The 20,999-nt window shown below is 34.8% G+C and overlaps 4 protein-coding genes across 11 annotated transcripts; 2 read left to right on the forward strand and 2 right to left on the reverse strand.

The window, feature by feature from the left end:
- Positions 1 to 96: 96 nt before the first annotated feature.
- LOC124298564 (probable serine incorporator) lies at positions 97 to 6,381 on the reverse strand. 6 transcript variants are annotated; one of them, XM_046750734.1, is made up of 11 exons: positions 6,174 to 6,381; positions 5,193 to 5,357; positions 4,919 to 5,103; positions 4,042 to 4,251; positions 3,837 to 3,921; positions 3,576 to 3,759; positions 3,329 to 3,499; positions 2,281 to 2,319; positions 1,400 to 1,562; positions 774 to 925; positions 97 to 675 (listed from the first exon to the last, which is right to left on the reverse strand). In XM_046750734.1, the coding sequence occupies exons 1-10, from the start codon at positions 6,198 to 6,200 to the stop codon at positions 784 to 786; spliced, it is 1,371 nt and encodes a 456-aa protein (XP_046606690.1). In that variant the 5' UTR covers positions 6,201 to 6,381; the 3' UTR covers positions 97 to 675; positions 774 to 783. The 6 variants fall into 6 exon arrangements, with proteins under 6 accessions (XP_046606690.1, XP_046606691.1, XP_046606692.1 ...); XM_046750735.1 differs by having other exon boundaries at positions 1,400 to 1,550; positions 6,174 to 6,380; XM_046750736.1 differs by having other exon boundaries at positions 1,400 to 1,547; positions 6,174 to 6,378.
- Positions 6,382 to 6,696: 315 nt separating this feature from the next.
- On the forward strand, positions 6,697 to 8,505 carry LOC124298569 (stromal cell-derived factor 2). Its single transcript, XM_046750746.1, has 4 exons — positions 6,697 to 6,920; positions 7,614 to 7,809; positions 7,917 to 8,141; positions 8,233 to 8,505. Exons 1-4 carry the CDS (start codon positions 6,830 to 6,832, stop codon positions 8,402 to 8,404), a joined length of 684 nt encoding a protein of 227 aa, XP_046606702.1. The 5' UTR covers positions 6,697 to 6,829; the 3' UTR covers positions 8,405 to 8,505.
- A 19-nt stretch (positions 8,506 to 8,524) lies between these two features.
- Positions 8,525 to 10,490, reverse strand: LOC124298565 (palmitoyltransferase app-like). 2 transcript variants are annotated; one of them, XR_006906842.1, is made up of 2 exons: positions 10,349 to 10,474; positions 8,525 to 10,234 (listed from the first exon to the last, which is right to left on the reverse strand). XR_006906842.1 is itself a non-coding variant. In XM_046750740.1 (2 exons), exons 1-2 carry the CDS (start codon positions 10,488 to 10,490, stop codon positions 9,239 to 9,241), a joined length of 1,110 nt encoding a protein of 369 aa, XP_046606696.1. In that variant the 3' UTR covers positions 8,525 to 9,238. The 2 variants fall into 2 exon arrangements, 1 of the variants encoding a protein (XP_046606696.1); XM_046750740.1 differs by having other exon boundaries at positions 10,377 to 10,490.
- On the forward strand, positions 10,212 to 20,979 carry LOC124298561 (zinc finger protein 470-like). Of its 2 annotated transcripts, none has more exons than XM_046750729.1 (14): positions 10,212 to 10,393; positions 11,800 to 11,864; positions 12,021 to 12,329; positions 12,404 to 12,608; positions 12,695 to 12,897; positions 13,041 to 13,142; positions 13,313 to 13,828; positions 14,120 to 14,255; positions 14,329 to 14,601; positions 14,677 to 14,873; positions 14,952 to 15,134; positions 16,022 to 16,304; positions 16,738 to 16,857; positions 17,161 to 20,979. In XM_046750729.1, the coding sequence occupies exons 1-14, from the start codon at positions 10,339 to 10,341 to the stop codon at positions 17,373 to 17,375; spliced, it is 2,862 nt and encodes a 953-aa protein (XP_046606685.1). In that variant the 5' UTR covers positions 10,212 to 10,338; the 3' UTR covers positions 17,376 to 20,979. The 2 variants fall into 2 exon arrangements, with proteins under 2 accessions (XP_046606685.1, XP_046606686.1); XM_046750730.1 differs by lacking the exon at positions 10,212 to 10,393 and adding an exon at positions 10,648 to 10,786.
- Positions 20,980 to 20,999: the final 20 nt, after the last annotated feature.

Consider the following 20,999-nt stretch of genomic DNA (forward strand, 5'->3'; position numbering starts at 1 on the left):
TGCAAGAAGAAAAAATAAGTATATGTGTGCTCCAATACGTATATTATTGAAAAAAAAAACATTGTAATTCGTGCAGTCTTAAAAAAAAACTCAAAATAATATCAAAATATACATACACGCGCAGATGTACTCTTTATAATACACAATACATAATAATATAAAAGTATATTAATTGTTAACGATTATTATTACAAATTTATTGTATATTTATATAATGTATTTTTCCCTACACGTCGGTAATACATAATATATTTATATATACATGTACCAGCGTATATTGAAAGAAATACGCGTGAAATTAAATTCGGACCGATTTTTATTAAAACATAATAAAATTTTAATAAAAAGTTTCTATTATTACATAAGGGTAAAGTATAGGAAAAAGTGACTGATCCGAGTAAGAATATTAATAATTACAAAAAGGGGGTTTTAATATAATTATAACGCGGAAGTAATATCAGCTAAGAACAAGAATATGATATAATATAGGAATATAGCATATACATATGTACGTAATAAATCTGATCCGTGATCAATTATCGGATCCTACATGTAGTAGATCTTTCGACCGTTATTTATGTACCCATAAACTTAGTTAATATCTTATTTTACTCACAATCAGATGTAATCTTAGGTGGGCAGGCTTCTGGTATTCCGACCGAGATTCATGACGAACTAAAAAGAACACAGAGAAAAAAATGTTTCATCGAATGCCATAAAAAGGAAAGAAAAGCAAAAAATTAAGATAATTTTGCAATTCGCAATGCACTCACCATATTCGCGTTAATATGAAAATTCACGGTCAGGCAGAATAACTGGCGCTATCAAAGACCAGACATAAAGCCCGAGGCAGAGCCAAGACGAAATTATCTTCACCCACATCGAAGCCGCGTTTGCGTTTAACAGAGACAGGTCTGAATTAGGCCTGTGAAAGAAATAAGTCGTGTAAATCAGAAACAACAGTTTTCGTTCTCTTTTTCATCACCTTACAAACCAATTCAATTACTGTTAGTACTATCGAGTACGATCAAAATCTTTTGTCGTTAAAGCTTTTTTTTCTTTATAAAATGGTATCTTGGTTAGCTTGATAATCATAAAACGCTGTGCATTTCAAACTTATTTAATTGTTTTCGAGATTTCATTGTGAGAAAAAATGAGATATGGCCATTTTGAGCGCCGAATATCGCAATCCCAAGTCCTGTAAATTTTAGATTCTTGCATCAGTTATTTGTGATAACCATCCATATTCACTTTTACTTGTTTCATGAGAAAGGTGACACCTAGCGGCGAGCGGAGAAACCGCGCTGCGCACAGCGCCACATTTCTCGATGAGGTTTGCTCAGACCGAAGTGAAATAGGTTTGAAACAGAATAATGTGAACATTGCCAGTCGTACTTACTTATACCAGTTGGTGAGCGTCATCATGACATAAAGAGTCGACAGGGCAAACATGAAGTGGAAGAAACTCCAGTTATAGGCAATGCAGTCTTCTTCATTGTCCCATACTTTGGCTTCTCCACCCTCTTCGTGATCTCCAGAAGGACCTTCTACTGGGACATAATCTGATCACAATTACCAAGAAGTATGGAAGCAGTAACAAGTAAAAGCCTTTTGTTCTCAAGTTTGTCACACTGAATTTATAAATCGTACACACATTTTTTGCGCAACTATCATTCTTATAAATTTGGTACATTTGTCGATTTTTATGAAAACAATTTTGATTTAAAGAACTTGAGGCAAAAACAAAAAGTCTAACAAACACAAAAAGCGAGGAACACGTCGCATATTCGACTATCCAACACACAATTGATTATTTAATAACATCTGACTTGATCACTCGCAGTTTTACAGAATCAATACAATATTCATAACCTTGCTCCAAAGTTTTACAATGGTCTTACAACTGGACAATACCACGGGGAAGTTCAAAAATATTATTTCATAATGATGACAAACTATTCAAGCCGTTGTGTGACTAAAAAATAACAACAAAACTACATCTATAATTAGTAAAAAACTACTGAAGGCAGGCACACCCTACAACAGATTATACATATAACATCACGGATGTGATAATAGGACTAACAATAGTACCATTAATGATAATGACAATAATATGAGGAAATCAAAACTACGATTACGATTAATTTAAGCATCTAAACTATGTAAGCAGATGTGAATGAGCAAATGATAATGAACGTAGATGACGATGGTTCTAATTTTAAGCCCCATTTTGGCAACTTAAACAAACAACTTTGAACTGTGTATGTGTGTGCGTACCTTCATTGCCGACTAGAGATTGGTCTCTTTGATTCCAAACTGCATGGAAGAGAGAAAAAAAAATTGAGATTCGATTTATGGGTGAGAATATCGGACAAATCTGGCAGAACATATTATGAATAACAAAGTGCAAATTGTGTAATTCAAATCACGTCTGCTTGCTGTTAATTCTGTTCTAGAAGTGAAGAAGCTAGGTAACTATGAAACAATTTTGCAAGTTTTAATTAATATAAATAATAATAAATAAAAACACACACACTTTGGTGCGTATTATTCAAATGTGGCGAAACCTCGAGCCACGACAAAATTTCAAAGCACTGTAAGTGAAGACCCTGCCAAAAAAGCATTCTTCATTTCTCAAAATTTTTTAAATTTTTTCTGAATTCTCTGTAACGTCTTTCGATTTTTCAGAGCACTTGGAGAAATGTGACACAATGAATTGTGTCGTAACATCAGTTAATAATTTTCACTTCCAAAGTAATAAAGATACCATTTCCTGCAAGGTTTTAGAAGTTTCGTAATTTCACATAGAAATTTCGGCAATATTTTGAAATTTCTAAGTTTATGTTTTTTTAACTTTAGAGCGGTAAGTGATATCGAGAAACAAAAAATACAGGTAGTTGCATTTACGAGTACTACCACCTGCTGAAGTTACAACAAAATTCGCAATGGTGACCGTGTGACACTATGTGAACCACATGGAATTCCCCACGTACACTTTCGGAAGTCCCTAAGAGATGTCTACTGAAATTCGGTAACAAAAGTCGTATTGAAATTCGGGGCTTTCTCAGCTTTTTCAGGATGTAGACTCCATGTTGATGATGTTCTCAATAGTTATCATTCATAATGCTACGTTTTGACAAGGCTTTTTCGAATTTGGTAAATATTGCACGCTTCTTCAATATCTTAACTTTAGAATAGGTTTCATTAAAGAACAGGAAATGGGTAATGAAACGTTGATAAAGTGATAACATGATGAAATAGGGATTAGTTTGAGAAAATGCAGTATGAACTCATACAGTTACTAAGTAACAGGCTTGATACTTACCAGCACCATTATCTTTGGCCATTACATTCTCAGACATGGTGAGCCTTGACGATTTTGAAGCTGTACGAAGTGAACTGTACAGAACGCAACACATCCATATCACCAAGCTGATGATACTCTCCTTATCGAACTTCGGATCTTTCGAACTAAATCGATAATTGCATTCGGAATCTGTGAATGATTTTCTTCATTTAGCACCCTCGACACATCCAGATATTATACATTCATTCTAGGCAACCAAATCTACCTGGGCTGTTTGAAATGCCGCTCCACGTAAGATAAATTACATAGAGACTAACGACGGAAGATTGAAGGAGACCGCTGTTGGGTAGTTTATCTTGAACACTTGGTAGGATGGAAACGGCACTGGCTATGACGCACAGAATTAAGTTGAACGATATGAAAAACTTGTTCAGTTCGCAACCGCCAGGCTGAAACGAATAAACAACAGAATAACCATCTAATGCAAGTTGTGTCTATGAATTTCACGATTCGTAAATGGACTCACTATTGTGAAATAAACGAATAGCAAGGTAACTCCGGTTATTACTCCTGCGTAAGACAGAAAAGTAGATCCCAACAGTGCAGCATACCTAAAAAATGTCTTTCTGTTACGGAACCGTTGAACTTCGAAAGGTTAAATACTTCGAAGTTCGTTAATTACAATGTAACGGAAACGAAAATAATAGGGAAATGATGTGACCTAAACTCACCAGCCCTTCGATTCGGTTTCGTGATAATTTGTGACCCAAGCATCTGCCCAAGAATGAGCGAAATCAACAATTAGAATCAGCTGGATAATGATAAATAGAAATCCACCGATCATTCCAAAGTACATCCAAGTTATTCCAAACGATCCTTCTGGGATGAAGAAGGCGCCTATGATCCCACCGATTACAATGAGATACTTAATAGCCCAAAAACTGAAACAAACATGTTAAACTATCCATGTTGAAATTTTGCGATGTGGAGAAGCCATTAAAACTTGAGGATAAATCAGTAGTTAGGAAAAGAGAAAAAAAACCCTTCAGCAATGTTTTTTACGACAATGATACTAAATACGAATGAAGCAACATCTCTACTATATAATAGAAACAAATTCGAATAACACAAGCTAAGATATCGACAATTTATAAATAAGTTTGGTTACTAAACCAACTACATTCCTAGAGATTTTCAGAAAAACATTTAAGATCATTCAATCCTACATTACAGTGCAGTTATAACATGCAGATTTAATTGCGGACAAACATCTATTGTGCTCGTTTAACCTAATTACAGAAATCTATTTTTATTCACTCTGGAGATGAGTATCTGTGAAACTTTTTAAATCAATTTTCAGAGATTTTTATAGTGAACAAAGGAAGCCCAGACATCAAAAGCAAATAAGAATATTCCAGGACGTGTTATTCAAATTTCTGTAAACTCATTTCTGTCACGTAATAGGGATGTTGTTTCATTTGAGTTCACTATATTGGCGCAAATATCAATGCTGACGATTTTTTAACTTAAAAAAAAAAAAATCTTTTCCTATCTTTCGATTCAAATGGTCTGGCTGATTTATCGTTAAACCAAGTGATTATTACATACCCGTTTTGAATCGGGGCTCTCGGATCTTTGGAACTTTTAACTCTAATCATGATAAGGGACATCAGAAGGAAAAAGAGTGTGAGAATGAAGCACATCCGGTAGACGGCGAGAAAGCCAACAACATCCTTGCAGTCGAATTTGAAACCAGTTGGAACATAAGATGAGCTGTTGGTGCAGAACGGAACCTGAAAATGATTGAAAAAAAAAATCAACTACTTATTTATTCGTTCTAGTCACTTAAAATTAAAATTTGAACAATTTCACTACAGCTTACCTTTGACAGAGCTGATTGGAGTCCTGGAGAAAGGGTAATGCAGGCTGCAATCGTACCCAGTAACAGCATTAGAGCATACATGATACGAGTGCTGGTGCTGTTCCGGCATGTCGGGCACTGCGAGCAGCAAAAGCTGCATGCCGTACTGCCGCAAAGGCAGGCAAGCTAAAAAAAATAGGAATAAGTAATAATTCTGCGTACATCGATGGAATTATTCATTTATTCATCAATTCACAATATATGAAATATGGGACCGGAAATACAAAAGTAATTCAAATAACTGTAAAATCTGTGCGCACAACAGATATTTATTCATTTATTTATATTTTCACAAGCATAGCCCTTTGAAAATAATTTGTAAGGAAAAAAAATATTACATTGAATTTATTACTAATGTGCGCAATTTTATATTGTTATTATAACAATAAAAAATGAAAGAACAACTTATTGAACAAGCTGACTTTGTTATTGAATACAAAAATGGAGATAAGAGATAAGGAGTAAGTGAAGTAGCTTTGTGATGTTTTTTGTCTTTAAATACTATAAATTTTCCTCCGCAGCAGAGGATTAAATTTGACAAAGAAAAGTAGAAATAGGGCAGGGACGTATATTTATTATCATTGTTGATGCTATTATTAATATCAGTATATTTAAATATTTATTTATTCACCCAACAATTAGAAATTTCGACGTAATTAAAATTTGTGAATGAGTTTGGGATACAAACGTTGAAAGAAATGATATTATCTCTAGCAGACAACCATATCAATAGGTCATAAATATCATAAATATATTACATTCTCAGACAAAATTTTGAATACACACTTCTTTCATATAGAATCTTCGTGTATAATTACAAATATCATATGAGTGGCTGGATAGAATTCTTCGTAATTAACATAATCCTATTGTTATCCTGAGTCATCAGGTGAGGGTAAAAAATATCGTAAGACAAATCGAAATGCATATCAACGTTTTTACCTGCGCCGTTGAGCACACAAGACCCATTTTTGACTTTCACAAAATCCACTTATGCCTTGGAATTATTAATTTTCACTGTCCCAAGATTTCAGGCAAACGCACAATTTCACAACGAGACTGTCGATATCGAATAACACAAAATCAGTGCTAGACATGTACTTCTGCATATAATTCCTCCCAGTTACTAGATGGCGCTAGTATGGTGTAAATTGAACATCGTGAGGATATAGAGGCTGCGTTCACTGAAATTCAGTACTGTCAATGTCAAACATCTTTGTCATACTTATAGAGTTTGTGGAAGGCTCTGTCTTTGTCTATCGTGTGCCAGATACTCGAATCGGATGACTGTATGCGGCGGCCACCTTGAATTGAATTGAACCTGATTGGCCGTGTGCTATAGCAATTTTGATCGTCGGATCAGTGGATTAGCTGCGTGCAGCGGCCATCTTATGCTGAATTGCAGCTAATTGGATACGCGCATTGGCCATGCTATGTAGACGTGAATCTCATTGGCTGCATCTGTTGTAATCCATTGTAATTCTATTGCCGGAACGTGGTAACTTCTCAAGCTAGTACGGAGACTGATAACTCATTCACACCAGTCACGTTTCACCACGTATTTCAACTGGTAGTACACAGTAATTGTAAACTCGAAAATGTCCACGCAGAAGACGAATCTTCTATGCTGCAGTTTGCTGTATTTCACAATTCCATGGATTATTGTTCTAAACGCACAAAATGTATATGGTAAATATATTTACTGTTTTTACTCACCTTTAAATTTCATTCTCGCACCTCGATAGGAGGTTTGAATCTAGATAAGATGAAAATGTCACGGATCCAAAAACATTTTTTACCAACTGAATTTTATGAGTGAATAATTTCTTAAATTACAAATATTGCTAGTAGAATTTTTTTTCTGTTATACTGCGAAAATCCTTAGATTTTTATCTAAAATTGGATGAAAAACTCGGAGAAATTTTTTGCGGATTGTGACTTTTCAGTGGTTTAGGATTTCAAAAAATTATGACTAGTAATGCACGAAAAATGAGAGAAACATAATATAATACCAAAAACCATTTTCAGAAAAATTAAATTCTATCATAGACAGGATTTAGAAATTATAAAGTAAACTGAAAAATCAGGGGATATCCGGAAAGATTATTATTGATGAAGAAGATATCCAAGAATAACCTTAATCAACAAAGATTATTATTTTTTGAAAACATTCTGATGTTGATTTTATCCTATTTTTAATTCAAATAGTATATCCTTAAAAAAATATGAAATACTCTGTACATTGGAACTTTTTAAAATGAACCCCTTAATGAATTCAGTTTTAAATATTGAAAACTCTGGTCTTTCAGCAAAATTTTCAATATCAAAAATTTTATGAAACTACTTATATGTCACAAATTCCATATTCAATTATTATTTCAGCAAAGGGAACAAATTATGTGACCTGTGGATCAGTATTAAAACTTCTGAACATTGGCTCTAATGTCAGACTGCATTCGCATAGTATAAAGTACGGAACTGGAAGCGGTCAGCAATCTGTTACAGCAACAGAAATTCAGGAAGATGGTAACTCACATTGGCTTGTAAAAGCTGAAACTGGAAAGCAATGTATCCGAGGGTAATAATCCATATTCATTATCCAAAAAGGGCTTAGCACAAGACTGAGCATAATGTTGACTGGTTCAAAGCATGCTTTTAAACTTTATAATACATATATTGAAACAGAAAACCAATAAAATGTGGAGATATAGTGAGACTGGAGCATCTATCAACGAAGAAAAATCTGCATTCGCACCACTTCAGCTCACCTTTGAGTGGTAACCAGGAAATATCAGCATACGGCGATGAAAAAGGCGAAGGGGACACAGGGGATGACTGGCTAGTGGTTTGCCAGAGTGAATTTTGGGAAAGGGATAATCCAATAATGCTGAAGCATATTGATACGAACGTGTGAGTTTCATAAAAGGGATATACAGCGAAAACCTGAAACAGGCACGAAACTCCGCATGTGAGTTTAATATAAATCAATTTTATACTTCAGGTACTTATCAAGCAGTGAAAGAACTTACGGCAATCCAATAACTGGCCAAGTTGAAGTCGTTGGAATGTACACACCGATGGGAGACAACTCAAATTGGAAATCAATGGAAGGTCTTTTCATACACCCCAGCGACTTCAAGGCGCAACATACCTATCAACATACGGAACTCTAAACTCGATTAGGCAAATTAATTACAGTAATTATTTATTTTATATCGCAGTAATGAATAAAGAGGAAAACGAAGATGAAACTGAATAAATCGAATAGTTATTTCTTTTTTCTTTTTTTTTTCCTTAGCAAAACGTTATGAATCTAGTATATTTACAGTTCTTAGAATTTACATTTGATTTATCTATTTCACTTAGGTTCAAAGAAGCAAAGTAATACTAAACGATTATACATATTATATACATTATGAGAAAGAGACAGAATGTTGTTATTTAATTTAATAACAATATTCTTTCAATGTCCTAACTTCGATTTAAAAAAAATCATAGATATCCACACTCATAAGAAAAGTATCAGACCACCAGATTTCGAATTCTGCTAAAATTGGTAGGGCTCTTTCCTTGACCCAAAATATGGAGCTCCAGATGTGCAATTTCACATAACATGCTTTCATGTCCTCGGTTTAGAATACGTCATGTTATCGAAAATTCGTAGGTACTTCACTATTACTCTAAAAATAATATATCGCTGCACACTACAGTTTTCACTGGAAAACAATGAAATTAATATTTAAGGCGAAAATATTCAATTTTGTTTGTTACGTGATTTTATGCATCAATGTTCTTATATAATCCACAATTAATTACAACCAAAGTGGCGAGAGGCCTATTAGACGAAACCACATAGAAAACTTGTACTTTAGGAGGAAACTTTTGAAAATTTACGTTCTTTTTCTCCAGCCTTAAGACATCATTTTTCGATGTTACGACGATTCGGCAGTGAAAAAAAAGTTTTTTCACACATGGGGAATGATGATCATACGCAGAATGAGAAATGATTACATTTCTTTCCATATGCCTGTTTCGTGTAATTTTTTAGCCCTGAAAAAGCCGTTGAATGGAAAGAGGAAATTCCAGAGACCATAACTCCCGAATATTTCGATGATGTTGTATTTTTTGATGGAATGAGGATAGTAGCGTTGCCGGCCAGTTAGACAAGCGTGAAATTTCCACAGCCCGAATATCAGGCAGATGGATGAGACAGCAAAGAGTAAATCGAACAGCATTACTAAGACAACACAGGACTCTTGGCCGTACAACAAAAACCGCGCCAGAGCAAACGGGAAGGAAAAGTGCAAAATGAGTTGGAAGGCGCCCGAATTAGCTCCGAAAAAATGGTCCAGATGATCATACAAGTAGGAACCGATAATGATCAAGGAGTAAATTGAGGCGAATGAAGTGTAGAGACAAATTAGAATGAAGCTGCCCATGTTCTGCCGCAGTATGCAGCCGCCAAGCAAAAAACAATGGTGATCGCGATAATGAGAGCATTTTTTGCAGTGAACGCAATGTCGGGTGGGGCGAGAAGTGTACTGAATACATTTTTCGCAGTACCAAAACTTGTCGTTTTTGTTTATCGGTGGTTTAATTGTGGGAACGCGACAAATCGTGGATGAATCATCGGTCTGGACTTGAACCGCGAAAGAATCGCCCTGAGCTGATAAGTTTGAGTTCGAGGCGATTACGATGGTTGTCCGACTAATTCTGTGTATCGAAAACCAATTTGCGTAGACTTGCGCGCAAAGAAATACGAAAATTGGTGATATTTCTTCGCTTATCGTTAACGTTGAAGCGACGACAAAAAAACTAAATATCAAACTGAAGACTGGACAGAATCTGATGACCGTCAGAATAAATTTATTCTGCATAATTATTTTTACGGCGAAGTGGCGGATTTGAACAGTATTTCTGGAATCCCGCGCTTTCTCGTAACGGCCGTTTTCCGTTAGAAAACAGGGCTGCAAACTGCTACGACGCCATGTTGGATAACATATCTGTAATAGCGATCAGGATTTTGGTATAAGAATTGGGAGCCGTATTTAGTTTAACAAATGATGAATTGTCGACTCGGATAATCTTAAACCGGTATTTATCGGAGATGAATTTACCTGCTGTGGTGCGAAAAAGCAAGGATACTGAAGTCAGCTTGTCAGGTAGGACCGAGCGGACGGAGCCGCCTTGACAACAGAGGCAATCGGCCCGTCTACGTTCAGTTGCGATCCCGTGAAATAAATTCCGTGCAACGGTCATTCACGTATTTTCGCCACTAGTTCGGCCGACGGGGGCATTATATACAAAGCGAAATAAAAACAAACACCAAACAAATGAACAATTATATATGTATATACACGTATATATCACGAAATGACACGTGGTCCAAAGCTGTAATTTATAGTTTCGTTGTTATCCCATATTTACAATCATTATTCAACAGAGTAATCGTTCGGTGATTACGAAATGGTACTTCTGTTCCTTTGTGCCTGGCATCCAACTAGAAAATTTCAACTATAATGTACAAAAAAAAGTCTAGAAGGATCGGCAATCTAGTAAAAATTTTTGAATAATTACGAAACATCCATTTTTCAATAAATTTCTCATACTGGCATATTTTTTAAAATTGTAAAAAAAAAATTAATTTTTTCTCGCCAGGATAGACCAAAAAATCTCTGCACAAAAATATACTCGAAGATTTTACGTGTAATAAAAATGAAATTCCTGTAAGTACAAAGCATGCTAAAGGAATATTTTTGAGACAACAGAGGCAGCAATTAATTCTTCGAAATATGTTTTGCGAATATGAAATTATTATATTTGAGAATGAAAATCAATTCTCTACAATTACCAACAAGGGGTGTTTCACTGAATTAAAAATTGAAAGTGTCAGCGTGATTACATATTTCATGATTACTCACATTTTATAGGGGAATTACGAGAGATTACTTCACAATTAATTTTACTTTGATTACGCGATTTCTCACAATTTCTTAGTTTTCATATGATTTCGTAAAATTATAAAGAGATTTTTGTAATCCTAAATAGTTTCTCATGACTCGCAATGATTAATAAAACAGAATTTTATTTTAATATTACTGATTTCAGTGTGATTTTGGAGATTACGAAATAATCTCGAAAGATATTGATGGCATGATCCCTTGTATTACACACCACTTGATTACCAAGCACATGTAACAAATATTTCCAATACTCCGAACACAAAATTTCTTTGCATATGTGATTTTGTGTGTTAATAAACAAAATTCTACTTTTAATGTCATAGATATAAAGAATGTACACAGATTATTGCTAAGATAGTGAAGAGAAAAATTCTTCGAAACATTCTTTGCACATGTAAATATTTATATTTCTGAATAAAAGTAAATTTTTTATGACGACTATGGAAGTGCGATAAAAGTTACGTGTTTTAGCTTCATTTCACCATTGACATGATCTTTGCACGTCTACTCCTGTAAATTTCAAACAGTATATCTGTTATCGGTTTTCACATATTTCATCTATCAAGAAATAAGGATTATTTCTTGAAATGTTAATTAATTTTCAGCTTGCAGTGTTTGCGGGCAGCAACATGACACGACAACATGTCCGTTTTTACTGGATCTTCATTATGTAAGGAGGGACCTGTGTTTCTTTTTTGCTTTATATCTGAAGTGACTGTTTTGAAAACACAAGAAAGAAAGTGTCCGCTTAATACAATTTGCAGCCCAACAAATTGATCATTTCTAATAAGTGTTTGTTGTTGATTTTTTCTTCTGCAATGGTCAGGTTAAAGATGCACCAGTCTTGTCAAGGGCGAGACAAACACTACCTGAAAATCTGGAAATCACCAAAATGGCGGATGGTTTGATGACGGTCACAACAAGGATCGAACTGCCCAGAGGAACAACGTTTGGTCCACTCTACGCTAAAAGAATATGGACAATGAATCCATTAACCCATTTCCCAATTCGAGTATTTGGCAAATCTACCTCTGAAACATATCATCTGGATTATTCAAACGAGAACAGCTCAAATTGGATGTGTTTTGTTGGCCCGGCGTCAAACGCCAAGGAGCAAAATCTGATCTGCTATCAGGTAAGCTTTTGAAATACTTTCAGCTCTTGTTTACACTTAGGTCACGCATTTATTTTTTCTTTCAACCTCTTTAGGTGGAACAGGATATTTTTTACACCGCGATGCGCACAATAGCCATAGGCGAGGAGCTGAGAGTTTGGTACGCACCTTATTATGCGTTGAGGATGAAGATGCCAGTGTTTAACGCTGACTTTGCTAATGTCAGCGCAACTATACCAAATTCAGAAATCCAACAAGTGATAAAGACAGAGAAAAATGGCGAACAGATTGGGTTACTAAGTGGGTACAGTTGAGATTTGAAGGAAAGTAAAACAATGCTAACACCATGGTAATAATTAATAATAACCCATCTGAATTATTACCAGAAAAAGATGTCGCTCAGGAATTGGCTGAGAAATTGCCTGCACAGCATCTCGGAGCTAGGGATGATAAAGCAACGTGGAACTGCAGAATTTGTTCAACTGTTATCTGCTCTGTCGTCGCTTATGCCAAGCATTTAATGGAGCATTATAAGCCATTGATTGGCGTTTATTGTAATATATGTAACAAGAAATGTAACAATGTGACGGTAATTTGTAAAAATTTATCATACCTGTTATGCACTTAGCTTTAAACTCACGATTAGTATAATAAAATCTGAATCACCTATGGGAGATAATTTTCAAAAAAATGTATACTATAGACAACTCTGTTTTGTGTCTCTGATCACAGGCCTTGGAACGTCACAAGAGTTCCAAACACCCGGAGGAATCATCCAACGACAGTGTAGTTGGAATACCGACATCCGAAAGTCAACAGCAACAAAATGCACAAGTAAGTAAGAACTTGAAGATTGTCAAATATGTAGTTATGATATTCTGTGCAGTTTGCCGAAAAAAAATAAAACATTAGTTTTAGATTTTGAAACACTATGAAAAAAAAAATCTTCACAATTTATAAAACGTCATTCATTTCTTGGTCATCCAATGATTGTTAATTTTCAGACCATCTTCCTGAATATAAGTGATTCTGAAGGACAGACATCGGAAGCGATGAAAGATATATTAGAGAAATTCAAAGCCGGAAAGGCAATAACAGAGAGCAGTTTGTTAGCAACTTCAACGCCGAATGATAAAGATTCTCATCACTCAGATCTACCAATTTTAGACACGAATTCTATAAACGTGAATGATTTACTCCAGAACAATGGTTCACTGATAGAGAATTCGTCACTCAAATCGATCCTTGAGAATCAATGTCTAAACATGAATTTAGGACTGAACACAATGACTGACTCTATGCTTTCAGTGGAAAATATTTCAGCCTCGGATTCTGTAAAGTTTAACGTCGAAGAGCTTGCCTCAGAGCTTTTAGATATTGTGCCTGATGTCGACAATATTAACAAAAGAATTGACAACCTTGAGTGTGATATATGCGATAAGAAATTCGAGAAGGTCGACTACTTATATCGTCACTTGCGCAAACACACTGGGGAATTCATATGCCCTGCTTGTCTACTAGTGAGTAGATACAAGACAGCTAAGACTTTTTTTTTTATTGTTTCTTTGTATATTTTTCATTCTCCATCAGATTTATCGTTTTTTTTTTTCATCATGAATCTGGTAAGCAGGTATGAAATGACAGAAAAGAATCGATAAGGTTTAAAAGAGGATCAATGTTTCGGGATAAAATTTTGCTTACAATTTTCTGCACGGTCTTTTTTTCACTGAATAGTACCTTATCTTAAAGTTTGGAAGCACAACTTGAACAGACTTCAGGATTATTTGATATCAATTTTGCTTGTATCGCAGGTATTTGCCAGAAAAGAGAATTTGCTGTCACACACGTGTTTTTCCCAAAAATTGGACTACCATTACGAGTGTCCGTACTGCCAGAAACCTTTTATGTTGAAAAAGTACTTAAGAAGACACATGGTCAAGCACACAGGTATGCATAATCAAAGATGTTTGCTTCTTTTCTGAAGATGTTTTTTAACCGAATGTGTACTTTTACATTGCAGCTTGGAATAATTGCAAGTGGTGCCACTCTCCGTTTTCATCGCAGTCCGAACTTGAGGCACACAAATGTTTGACCCCAAAGCATGAGTGCCTACAATGCAGCAAACGGTTTGTGCATAGAGCGCACTTGAATCGGCACCTGAAGCTTCACGAAAACCCGAAACCAGCGGCGAAACGGGTGAGAAAAAAACCGCCGGAGAAACCTGTCATATGTGAGAAGTGTGGCGACGTTTTTAAAACTCCGTACAGCTTGAAGCAGCACCTCAGTTCGCACGGTGAGCAGTGAAAGAAGCTTCGCTGTAACCGAATTTATTGTGGCGAGAGCTGTATTCAATACGGTTGTCTTTCAGGGGAGCGAACTTACGAGTGTGACATTTGCCAGCGAAGATTTCATCGCATTGGTGTTCTGAAAGAGCATAAAGCAATTCATCAGGCAGCGCAAATACCGTGCAGCATTTGCGGGAAGAAATTGAAAAGCAAAAAAGCTCTGGACATCCACATGCTTTTACATGGGAACAAGAAATACCAATGCGACAAGTGCGATAAAGTGAGTTTGCAGATGTGGTTAAGATGCTCGAACCTTGTAGTAAAATGGTTATATATACCTTTGCATCTCTTGTTTTAGAGTTTCTTTCAGAAGTGTAACTACCAAAAGCACCATACCAAATTTCACAGTGAAAAAACACCGTACAAATGCTCTCTCTGCTCTCTACAGTTTGCAAACAAGCTCAAATTCAACAAGCACATTGAAAGCCACAGTAAGCCTGCCCAATTCATGTGTGCAACGTGTCCTAAATCCTTCCATAAGGTGAGGTGATACACAACGTTGCCTAAAATGAGCTGAAATTTGCGAAAATGTTAATATGGTGGCCAGATATTGTATTGTAAAATTTTGAAAAGTTTTTCCGCATGATTTCCGAGAAAATGAGTCGAACTTGAATCGATGATTTAAAGGGGGAGGTCACCCTTTCATGATTGGTTTTTCAGATAACTTTAAATAGCTGCCATTGATACGGGAAGGTACTCAAATAATCAACGATTATACGACTGAAAGACACTGATTTTAACTTTAATTTGGGCTTTGAAATTTGAGAATAGTTCGTAATGTTTTCACTGTATTCATTTTATCCGAAACGACGTTTTCATCTTTCTTCACCCATTAAATTCGACACCGTTGGTACGTTTTTAATGACATTGGTACATATTATATTCTGGGAAGTATTTTTCGTAAGAACTAGAACAACGTCCGAACTAAACCCTGTGAGTTATAATATAAAAAGTGCAAAAATTTCCAATCAGTAAGTAATATCACGAAATTTAACAAGTCTTTAATTTATGTGAAAACTAAATGTCGCATTAGAGTGTGTATCAAGTTTGATTAAAACAATACAAACGGTATTGAAGTTATAGTACGATTGTTGAAAAACATTGTTTAGTGTAAAATGAGTGCAGTTAAACAATTATCGATCACCTTCCAAATTTCAGAATTCAAAGTAGAGACAGAACTAGTATCTTTTAGCTATACGATCGTTGGCTATTAGATACTCTTCTCGTATCAAAAGCTAATACTCAAAGTTGACTTAAAAATTAAAGTGCAGAGCCTGGGTTCAGCGTGCCTGACGTGACGGTCAGAACACTACCTGTTTCATTTATGAAGAATTTAACCGTTTCTAAATTCACTTTTATGATCTGCAGGAATGTCAGTTGAAACGTCACACGCAGACGAGTCATAGCGGGATTGTTTATCGCTGTCCGTATTGCCGAATGGCGTTCAGACACAGACATAGCGTGCGAAGGCACTTCGAACGCCAACATAATGCCTTGAGAGAGGACTGGGATAAGCCGGGATTTCTTAATCAGTTAACAGAAAAAGCTCCTGTTGAACCAATTAATCAGGCACAGATTGAGGATAACAAATTTTTGGTGAATTACGAAGATGTGAATAATAAGGATTTTGGGGACACGGACAATGCGCAAGGTAATTTCTCGATCATTTCAATTAAATGGATCGATAAAAAACAAAAGTCAAACATTTTAGACTCATCACCTCTCTTAGTGACTTTTTATCAGGTCTCCATGTTTTGAGGTCTGAAAAATTACTTCTGAACATTTTCCAGTGAATGTTGGGTGTGTGTATGTGTGATGAATATTTTGTCCCACAATATCTGTAGAATGAATGAACGGATTTTGATGATATCGGTCTCAAACGACGCAGTTCTCTTAATTTAGATCTGATTAGATTTTGGATTCGAGTCGATCTAGCAATTTTCGAGTTATGCGAATACAACAAAGAGAAGGAAACATATTGTTTAGGTAATAATGTTTTCTGAGCTAGAAACACATCTGAGCAGCAAGTGTAGGCTGACTCATCAAGGTCAGCCAGATTACTAATTTTTTTCTCCTAATTTTAGATGGCGCTATGCTGCTGTCTGTCACGGGAATAGACGATACTGCATTTTTACAGACACCTCAAACTGACAGTGTGGTGCAACTTACCGCGGAGGATGAAACCATTCGCAATTCGATAACTGGTGAGCAAATTTGGGTATTGTATTTGCAATTGAGATTACTTTAATCCTTTAAGTGGGGAAACTTTTTTTTTTTTTTAATTCGACAAGTTCTAAGCATCGCAACAAGGGCTTTAAGCCCGGAAGGTCATTAGTAAATTTATTTACGTATCTGCAATAATTAAAAAGATAAAATTTTTTAAAACTGCTGTTATTCAATTAATTTGACCAAGAAATACGTCCAGCTTTTGAAAAAATATTTTTTCATGTGAGACTGCTTGTGGCAGTTTCAGCTAGTAGGGTTTAAAAACAATATTGCAATCCTAGGTCACGAAATTCTTTTGCAAGTGGCAGGCATCGAACAGCCAGGATCTATAACGAATCCAGATTTGTCTCTGACCGAGGTGCCGCAGCTGAGTATTAGCGAGTCGGATGCGCGTCTGGCAGAATCTGTACTTGGCAATGCCTATATATTTGGAGAGGACGGTGGTGATATTATGTTCTACGTACTAGATAACGCCCCAACAATTTCCGAATATTAGTGATAAGTTTGCTTTATCTAACTTGTTATTAAAAATTATTAGCACAATTGAACGTTTTTACGATAACGTTCAAGTAAAATTTAAGCAAAAAGGGAAGATTGATCAACATCGACATTTCCTGGCGGCAAAATATTTCTGCATATTTTTAAAGGAATATCTAAAAATTTCACCAAATTATTTATAAATTCTAATGAACTCTTTTGGAAAGAGAAGGAATAAAATCACCACTCAATTAAACAGAAAATCAAAACAGAAGCCCTATCAAAGGGCTTTGAAATTATGTTTACTATCGACATTTAAAGAAACGTCAAACTTCTGAAAAAAAGATCAGATCAGCCATGTACAAAGTTATAAGTAATAGGCTTTAGACAAGTTGGCCATAATGTTATTCAATTTCTGCATTTTTCTCGAAGTATTCGAAGTGAACATACGGCAGTTTTCTAATGTACCACAAGGACTGCCATAATCTGTGATATTAGCTACATAAATACTTTTAGTATGTTATATATTCTATGTATATTGTATGTGTAACGTATGCAAGCAACGATTTTGTAAGTCTAATACGTACTAACGAAATTCATTCTACTAATTAGAATTTTCATCGTAACTAATTGGTTATTATTTGCAGTTTAAAATGCAGATATCAAATTTATTTCTATTATGATAGCAATAATCGCTTTGTTCTTAATTTCAATCGATTTTTTAAGAATAATCTAAAGTAATTAATTTTATTCATTAAACATGAGAATTTGTTCATAACATTAAGCCGTCATATTTTTACACTATTTAAAATTTTGTAAAAATTGAAAATCTATAATTTATATGCTTCAATGCGTTTCTGTCGTTTGGTAGAAAAAATATGATTTTTAATTACCAACATGACTTGTAAATATAAATTCGATATCAATGTTTTTATGGTATCCCATTTTCGTGGAAAATCCACTGCTAGAGCTCAAAACATGGTAATAAACCAGAATAGAGAAAAATGTTTTAGTCAAAAGTTAGTTGGTTACGATTACGTTGACAAAAATGATTATAAAAATAAATAAATAATATGATCCCGAAATTTCCGACACGCGCCAACCTGAAACAAATTTATAAATACTGCACAACGTACTCCCGACAACTTTTGTATAAAGTATTTTTGTCCATACCTCGTAGCCACTTTTGTATCAATTGCAATAAATATATCAGAATAAGACATCCTTAGTATATGTACATACCTATATGTAAGTACATCTAAAGAGTGCCTGTTCAAAAAGCTGGTATGCTTATACCTATGTATGTATGTATAGATACATATACATATGTTAAATAAATACTTGAACTCTAAAATAGACATATATATTATACACGTAAAAGAAAAAAAAATATGTAGTAAGTAAAAAATGCGTAAGACTGATGTTACTGTGATACATGTTGTGAAAGTACATGTAGATAGAGAAACAGAGGAAAATAACAGAGATATTATTATGCAAAATACCATAAGATAATATTTAAAAAATATTATTATCCCACTTTTATCATACTTATGTATACATATATATATAGATATATGTGTATATACATATACTGGGGCTGTGCGGTTACCAGAATTCTTCGGGTTGGTCGGTCCGGGAAAATTCTATTAGTTTCGGGTCGGGTTCCCGTGATTTTCGGGATTCCCGAAAAATAGCAGTTTTGTAGAAATTTTTGGGATTCCCTGATAACTGATGATATACTTTTTACTGATAATACTAATGTCATTTAGATGTACTATTCACTTCGGGTTTCGGGTTTCTCAGATTTCGGTTTTACGAATATTCCGGGTTTCTCGACCATTCCGGTATCACTAAAGAACCCGATCCGATACAAACCCGTCCCGAACCCAGACATGTTTCCCCGAGATTTTGGGAAACTGCACAACCCTAAGATATATTATATACATGATTGGTACTTGTTATGTTATGTTATTAAAAACAGCCCTTAGGCCGGGAGTTAATAAATGATAAATATACAAAGTGTTTGTATGTATAGCTTGTCTATACTTCTTCCTGTTCTATTGGGTATCTGTATTTTTCTGAATACCACTTTTATACATCACGATTGAGATTCAGACAACTGCGTACGACGTACTTGACTACCGCTACTTAGCACATTACGATCTAAAGTATGATAGTAATAATATTACGCAGTCTGGGATATTGAAGGTTGTCCGAAAAAAGTGGAGGGTCGGTAGAATACATGAGATGTTGCCATGGTACTTAAAATTTTCAGGTATTTGTCTATGTGGGCTTTGAGAAAATTCAACTCAAAAAAACGGGGCTCTACGAAAATGGGGCGATGAAAAATTGTGTTGATAAATTCAAAACGACTGATTCTATTTTAACGGTCATAGTTGGACAAACGACTATTTGAAATGCATAGCCTATGTTCAGGATGTTCTTCTGGTGTAAAATTTGAAACACTTATATGTCTACATCCTTTATCAGAGTGATAAAAATAAAGAAATCCAAATCTCAACGTAAAGAGAAAAAACTTTGACAACCATACGATAAGAATATTCATTTGAACATCAGAATGTATATTCTGTGATAGTCTTTTTTTTTGTCTACGGATTTCTTATTTATATTATATTGCAAAAAAGGGGAAAAAACGACAATCAGTTTTGGGTTGTTTTACATTATACTATAATTTATAATGTTAGTTATGCTACGAATACAAGACTACATACAATATTAATTATTGTATAATAGAATAGCATACAATATAAACAGGACTTTTGATTAACGTTGAATTTTGTAAATTACATACGGGTTTGTATAACGCTAATTGCGTAATAACCACATGGGGTGGGAGGAGGGGGTCACAGTACACGTTAGGTCTCATTTTGATCAAATTTTCAATTTACCCATTAATATGACTCTCTACTATGGCACAAGTAATTATTTGATAGAATAAAGCGATAAAACGAAAAACGATATTGGACAGAAAAAAAAACAACGTAAAAGGTCAAAATTCAAAATGAACTATGCGAATAAAATACGCAATAAATACCGCCACAAAATTTTTGATATCAAACACGGAAGGATTAATTCAAAAAACAGTAAATAGATAAATAAGATGGAAAAGAGTATTTCAAAGTGAAATAGAAAATTAAATTAAAAGACCTAACGTAGCGCCACCTTAACCTACGTGCGTACTATGGCACATATCTATTATGATACGATATAAATATACATTAACAAACATGTAACACAGGAAGATTCAGGTATAACTGGACCATTTTTTTGGATAGATTCTTTTCGAATGTCAATATTTATCGGGTAGATATTGAAGATTTCATTCGCCTTTTTTGATTAAAATTCGGAGAGTTCTAAATTATATTACTTTTCAATAATACCGAATCTCTCCATGAATTCCTGGACTTCTTGTGCGTCGACCAGGTGAAATAAAAAAAAAAAAGTTTCAAACGTACTTTAGCTAACTGTTACCACTTTCATAGATTTTTCTACTGGTTTGAAAAGCTATTCCAAAAGCAACAGGTAAGGCTCACAACAAAAAATTCTGATGTATTGAAGTGAACAAATTATTTTTCGAGTATTGCCAAGAACTCTCATTGCATTGAAAAAAACCTAACCAATC

This window comes from Neodiprion virginianus, chromosome 2, assembly GCF_021901495.1.
Source record: "Neodiprion virginianus isolate iyNeoVirg1 chromosome 2, iyNeoVirg1.1, whole genome shotgun sequence".
Classification (NCBI taxonomy): domain Eukaryota; kingdom Metazoa; phylum Arthropoda; class Insecta; order Hymenoptera; family Diprionidae; genus Neodiprion; species Neodiprion virginianus.